At 47.3% G+C, this 6841-nt stretch overlaps 1 protein-coding gene across 1 annotated transcript; it reads left to right on the top strand.

The window, feature by feature from the left end:
* Positions 1–6486, top strand: LOC142858629 (paired immunoglobulin-like receptor B). The gene is made up of 12 exons (XM_075988174.1): positions 1–34; positions 200–484; positions 616–921; positions 1222–1321; positions 1838–1938; positions 2175–2471; positions 2708–3010; positions 3301–3369; positions 4612–4687; positions 4770–4807; positions 5038–5090; positions 6352–6486. The coding sequence occupies exons 1-12, from the start codon at positions 1–3 to the stop codon at positions 6484–6486; spliced, it is 1797 nt and encodes a 598-aa protein (XP_075844289.1).
* Positions 6487–6841: the final 355 nt, after the last annotated feature.

The following is a 6841-nucleotide window of genomic DNA, read 5'->3' as shown; positions in this document are numbered from 1 at the left end:
ATGACTCTGTGCCCTGGGACGCCAGTGCTGACAGGTGAGTAAATGCAGCTGTCATGACATGCCCAGGAACCAGTCCTTGGAAATGAGGATGGAAAACAAATCCTGAGTGCTGATCCAGGGTTTGGATGGAAGGTCGTGGGGTTGACACTTTCAATCTGAGAATGGAAGCCTTTTGTTCTAGCTGTTCATTTTCTTCCAGGAACCCTGCCTAAGTCTATACTAAGAGCACAGCCAGATACTGTGGTCTCCAAGCAGACTAACGTGACACTCTTGTGTGAGGGTATCAAAGGAGCCAAAGAGTTCCATATCTACAGAGATGGAGTTCGATATACTCAGTTCACACAGACTCTACTAAAGCCTGAGAACAAGGCTGAATTCTCCATCTCAAACATTGACCAGAACCATGCAGGGAGATATCAATGCCGCTATCAGACCCATGATGGATGGTCAGACTACAGTGACGCCTTGGAGCTGGTGGTGACAGGTGAGAGGACAAAAATGTTTCTATCCTCAGGTTTCTGTCAAGAAGTGAGCCTGCTCTCAGGGGTACCCTGTACTTTACAGCTCTGGAAGAAAATGTTTCTGATATGTTTAACTGATTCCTTTTTCTACTAGGAGAACACAGTAAACCCAGTCTGTCAGCCCAGCCCAGCCCAGTGGTGACCTCAGAAGGAAATGTCACCCTCCAGTGTGACTCACGGCAGCGACATGACAGGTTTGTTCTGATTAAGGAAGGACCACAGAAGCTCTCGTGGACACTGGACTCACAGTATAACTTCTCTGCTAGACAATACCAGGCCCTGTTCTTTGTGGGTCCTGTGACCTCCAACCAAAGGTGGACATTCAGATGCTACAGCTTTGACAGAAACAGACCACTGGTGTGGTCAGAACCCAGTGATCCACTGGAGCTCCTGGTTTCAGGTGAGGAACCAAAAACATTCCACAGAATAGTGTTGAGGATACTGGTGCTGAGGGAGGTGTGTGGTGTATGTGAGCAGATCGGGCTCTTTAGTTCATTGACACAGATCACTGGAGACAGAGGGATCCAAGATACAGAGTCCAAGAGAGAAACTAACAGAAAATCACAGGTGTTCTAGGGGAGAGGTTAATCTTCATGGGATATTACGCTCCACAGTATCAGCTGAAGTACCACCTACAAGTGTGAACTTCTCTGTGCCACCTTCAAACAGAACCTTCTCCTTCTTTCCTACTTCTTTGCAGGGACCCTCCACAAACCCACCATCAAGGCTGAGCCAGGTACTGTGATTGCCTACAAAAGTGCCATGACCATCTGGTGTCAGGGGAGCCTGGATGCAGAATTGTATGCTCTTCATAAACAGGCAATCCCAAAGCCCTGGGTCACAAGGTCCCCAGAGAAGCCTAGACAAAAAGACCAATTTCTCCATCCCTTCTCTGACAGAGAAACATGTGGGAATATATCAGTGTTACTATTACAGCGTGGCAGGCTGGTCAGATCACAGTGACACCTTGGAGATTGTGGTTGCAGGTGAGGGGATAGTCAGGGTCTCAGGGTCAGGCTCTGCTCTCAGGAGTATTGCCTTCCCACAGCCTATCCCTGAGGAATAATTTTGCTATATGTGTCCGTGTAATAGAAGGTGTTTTTCTCCCCTCCTAGGAATCTAAAAAGATAACCCCAGCCTGTCATCCATACCAGGCTCTGTAGCAACCTCAGGAGGGAACATGACTCTGCAGTGTGTTTCATTTGTGAGATATGACTAGCTCATTCTCATCAAGGAAGATGAGTTCTCCATCTCCCTGGACTCACAGTATCTTTACACTAATGCACACTACCAAGCCTTGTTCTCTATTTGTCCAGTGACCCTAGTCCACAGAGGAATATTCAGATGTTATGGTTACTACAAGGATACCCCACAGTTGTGGTCAGTACCAGTGAGCCCCTAGAAATAAACATATCAGGTGAGCCATCCCCATCATTGTCCAAACTTGTGGAAGCCCTAAGCCTTTACCAGGACCTTAAAGTCCTGGAATGTTGCTAGGAGAGGTGACTAAAGGAATAATCTGCTTACTAAACCAGAGCCCCGCAGCAGAGGAGGAACAGTGACGTGTGTAGGGCAGGAAGGGAGGTGATAATTGTGCATTTGGTTAAAACCTGCTCAACAGTCCTTATCTTGATCTTCTCATCTTTCTTTTAGGGCTGTCCAAGAAGCCCACCTTGCTGACTCACCAAGGCCATATCCTGGATCTTTCAAAGAGTCTCACCCTGCAGTGTTGCTCCGATATCAACTATGACAGATTTGCTTTATACAAGGTGGGGGGAAATGACTTCACCCAGCACCATGGCCAGTGGACTCAGGATGGTCTCTCCTTTGCCAACTTCACACTGGGTTCCGTGACTAACTCTACGGGAGGCCAGTACAGATGCTACGGTGCACACAACCTCTCCTCTGAGTGGTCAGCCTCCAGTGACCCTTTGGACATTCTGATCACAGGTGAGGAACCAATGAGATTTCTTAGGAGTCTCTCCATAGGCTTTCTTAGGGAGCCTGAGAGGTGATGGCTGGGACAAGGGACAGAGAACTAACACAGGAACAGGTGCAGATGCAGGGGAACAGGAGAGATGCTCAGTCAGAGAAGAGACAGAGTTACAAAATGCTCAGGGAACACCCAGGTGCAGTTTCAGCTCAGAACCATGAAGGCAACCTCTCCTCATCCTTCTCCTCTTTAGGAAACTTTCCTGTCACTCCCGTTCTCTCAGTGAAGCTTAACTCAACAGTACACCCAGGATACTATGTGACACTTCTGTGTTGGTCAAGAGACCCAGTGGACACTTTCATTTTGTACAAGGAGGGAAAAGTCCATCAACCTCAGCGACAAAAAGCAATGTTCCAAGATTCGCAGTACCAGGCAGAATTCACCCTGAGTACTGTGACCTCTGCTGTCTCAGGAAGCTACAGGTGCTATGGCTCCCAAAACTCATCGCTATACCTGTTGTCATATGCCAGTGCCCCTATGGAGCTCATCGTTTCAGGTGAGGTGACTCTGAACTGTTGGACTGACACACAATCCAAACACTAGGAGAACCCTTGACTTGGTGGTCAATAGGAAGCGTTAGTCAGAAGGCACTTTCCCTAGTAGGGAAGTGAATACCAGAGGTATTCCCTCAAGTTAATTTCCACTTCGTAATCTATTAAAATCTAGAACTGGGGTAGACAGCATGAGGATCATGGGGAGGTTACAGGGCAGATGTAAGACACTAAACACAGTCAGGATCTCTGGGTTAGCATCTAACCCTCATCCTTTCCTTGTTCTGTTTCCTAGGACCCACTGAAGCATCCAGCCTGCCACCATCGAAGTCCCTGCCACCATCGCAGCCCATATCAACACCTGGTGAGTGTCAGGCACCTCTCTTAGGAAGTATGCTTCATCCCCAGGCTGCATCACTACTCTTACGCCACTGAAGTCCTCATTTCTCTGTCACTTCAGCTTGTGAGTGTGGGAGGCACACAACAATTTCAACAGAGACCCCATAATCCCAGAGTTTAGTTTGAAGGTGACATCCAGTCTAGAGAATGAGGGGAGAGAGTAAGATGGAGAACAGGGAACCCAGACACTCACCTCCATATTCTACCTCAAAGGCTCTAAGAACAAACAACTCACCTGCATGGAGTCAGGCCCCAGAGGCCTAATAAACACTGTGTTGGAAGGTGGGGATCCCAGTGGGAAACTGCTAGTTATGGACTTGATACAGGAGATACTATATATAGATGCTGACTTGGAAAAGTCCTTCCCTTTCTGACCTGGCTGGTGTTTTTCTAAGTACAAAGGGGGAAAGCCTTGCCCACAAGCATTAAGTGTTTGTCCCCAGTTCTGGCTTTGGTTATGGCCCCTCTTGACAGAGGAGGCCTCTCGCAAAGCTGATCCTTCAGTGTGTCTGTTCCACAATGGTAATGGCATGTGAAAGGGTGGGGCACAGGGCCATGACAGCACATTTAGCCTCCTTCCCTCCATCTCATGAGGCTCAACTCTGGTGAGGAGAACCGGGCTGTGAGTCAGAGTCCTGGGTTCAAACCCCAGCTTTGTCAGTTTCAAGTAGGGGTTCTGAGGCGGGAGAACTGACTGGATAGGAAAACAGACAAGTCCATGTTACAGCACTGTGGAAGTGGGAGATGCCTGTCACAGAGTAGGTGCTCAGATAAGCACCAACATTCTCCACTCACGATGTCACCTGTGCCTCAGGACTGGAAAACTGCCTGATGGCTCTGGCTGGAGTGTCTGTGGCCTTCCTCTTATTACCATTCATCCTCATCTTCCTCCTCCTCCTACAAAGGCAACAGGGAAAATTCAGAAAGAAAGGTAAGTAGGGTGTGGCTGACCTGGGTCTCAGGGAATTGTAGGTTCCCCTGCAGACCATTCAAGGAGAGAAGTTTAGAAATACTTGTAGATCTCAGATCAGATAGCACTTGATATCAGAATGTGTGGGATTTTAGTTGTTCTGTGGACTTCATTGTGTCCTGGGACATTTGCTAACTCATCCATGTGTTATAAAGTCCCCTTTCTTCCTTGTCTGAAAACGCCTGGGGTGAGGAACTTACTACACTCTTATCTCAGACACATTTTTTTTTCTTTCAGCCAAGAAAGAGACAGAATTCCACGTTCCTGCAGGGGCTGCAGAACTAGTAACCAGAGATAGGGGCCCCCAGGAGAGGTAACTCATGGTCAGAGGCATAGATAGACCCACACCTGTCTGACACAACTCACTGCCAACTCACATTTTCTTGTCTCTACAGATCAAACAGAGCCGCTGCCACCCAGGAAGAAAGCCTTTGTGAGAGAAAGAGAGTCCTAGGGAGGGAGACATCTGAAGACTCAGCATTGCAGGGGTGGTGGAGAGGCTCTGGGGTCTTTGCTGATTGGTCTGAACTTTACACTATGAACCCAAAGATATCAAGACATGCCCTGTTTTCTCTCTTCCCAACTGGGGCAATGCAGGAAACTAGGGCCTGAGCCATCCCTAGACTCAGTTCTGAAGATATTCTGTTTGTTCTTCTGTGACAGATGCTTCAGTGGAGGACATACAACTTGAGGATGGTGTGGAACTGCGAAGTTGGGTGAGGTCCCTCTTCCTATCTACAGTGCTAAGAAATTAGGGCCCAGATTGTTCCAGGAGTCCCTGTTTTTCCTCTCTTAGCTCTCAGCAACATCCACAGCTGACCACTCCCTTCAGCGAGCACTATCTGTTTCCTATATGCTCTGGCCTCACTCTCCCGACTCTCTTGGGACCACCTGGTTCTTCCCTCATGTCTGCTTTCTGGCTCCTCAGCAGCTCTCTGGTTGTTAGCATGCACTGGGAGCTCAGAGATCACAGGACTAAATGAATCCAGATGGCCCCATTACATCCACTCACCCAGGTGTGACATGAAATCCCTTTTTTAACCGGGTCTTCCCGCATGGATCAGAGTTAGAACAAAGAACGCACTCCCAATCAGAATTAGGCCATGTGGTAATAAATGCAGAGGTGCAAACTGTTTCAGAAAAACAAAGCAGAACAAGAAAGTGAGAACAGAAAGGGCCAGTGTGAGTTACAATGGAGGACTCTGAAAGGTGTCTTTTGAGGAGAAAATTCACATGGACAAGTTCATAAATATATCTAAGGAACCAGCAACTTCAGCAGGGGACACAGTGGGACAAAGGAAACTGAGCAGGAACATGGGGTTTTGTTTTGTAGTACATTTTATGTGTAAGGGTGTTTGGCCTGCATATATATATATATTTGTATGCCACATGTCTTACTGTTGTTGAAGAGATCAGAGGATCAAATCAGACTCCTTAGAACTGGAATTACAAATGATTTTAGGTAATGATGTGGGTAGTAGGAACTGAACCTGGGTACTCTGCAAGAGTAGCCAGTGCTCTTAACCACTGAGCCATCTCTCCAGCCCCAAGAAACTTACGTTCCAAGAAGTCTGACTGTGTGGCTGGAGGCAAGACAGCAAGGGTTAGAGTGTCAGAATAAGAGACCAGAACTGTAGAAAGGAAGTCAAAACAGTTCAGTCTGGCCGTGCAGTGAAAACTGTCCAGAGAAGATCTACAGCAGAATAGAGAGACACTATATCTCACTGGTTTCTGTGCTATAGAGGCCACAGAGGCCAATGGAGTAGGCCACCTGGGAGATATATCCACCAAGACGAAATCCTCCAGGCTCAGGAGGGTGGGAGCTATCTTACCTTCTCTGATGTCAAGAGAATTACTTGACAGTAAAGGGCCAGCAGAAGAGGGCAGGAAGATGGACACTCAGGTACATCCTGTTTCTCCCTAGCCCTGAAAGTTCTTCCAAGCCATATACTTCCGTCTTACTTTTTCCCACTCCAGGTCGTACCATCTGAAGAACCTCAGGATGTGGCTTTTGCCCAGCCACTCAGGACATTCAGACAGGAGACAGCTGCACTTCCTCCCTCCCAGGCAGGGCAGGTATCAGAGGAGCCAGTGTACGTGATGCTCTCGTAGCTACTAATCCATAGGCTATTCCCAAGAACAAGAATGTATGACCTTCTGCACGCAAGCATGCTTGACAGAGACCTCTTAAAAATGGTGGCAGTTTCTTGGAACCTGTCTGCACTTTAAATAAATTTACACATTTTGGAAATAAAGCAGGAGATTTCTCAATTATCAAGTGAAATGAGATTAAATATAAGGGGTATAAAGTTTTTACAGCCCGACAAGCCTCTCCATTGATATAATAATCCAAACCAGATGTAATCAAATAAAAAATTATTTTATTAAAAATTTTATTAAAAATTATTAAAAATTTCCACCTCCTCCCCTCCTCCCATTTCCTTCCACCTCGCCCCCACTCTGCCTC

Source organism: Microtus pennsylvanicus, chromosome 1, assembly GCF_037038515.1.
Source record: "Microtus pennsylvanicus isolate mMicPen1 chromosome 1, mMicPen1.hap1, whole genome shotgun sequence".
Classification (NCBI taxonomy): domain Eukaryota; kingdom Metazoa; phylum Chordata; class Mammalia; order Rodentia; family Cricetidae; genus Microtus; species Microtus pennsylvanicus.
The sequence above is the reverse complement of the archived record's forward strand: the minus strand, read 5'-3'. Positions and strand labels throughout refer to the sequence as shown.

Bases quoted from the DNA above. Each gene is read 5' to 3' on its own strand.
- LOC142858629 (XM_075988174.1), top strand. From the start codon at position 1: ATGACTCTGTGCCCTGGGACGCCAGTGCTGACAG. The intron at 922-1,221 runs GTGAGGAACCAA...ACTTCTTTGCAG, and splicing joins ACTGGAGCTCCTGGTTTCAG to GGACCCTCCACAAACCCACC. The intron at 3,011-3,300 runs GTGAGGTGACTC...TCTGTTTCCTAG, and splicing joins TATGGAGCTCATCGTTTCAG to GACCCACTGAAGCATCCAGC.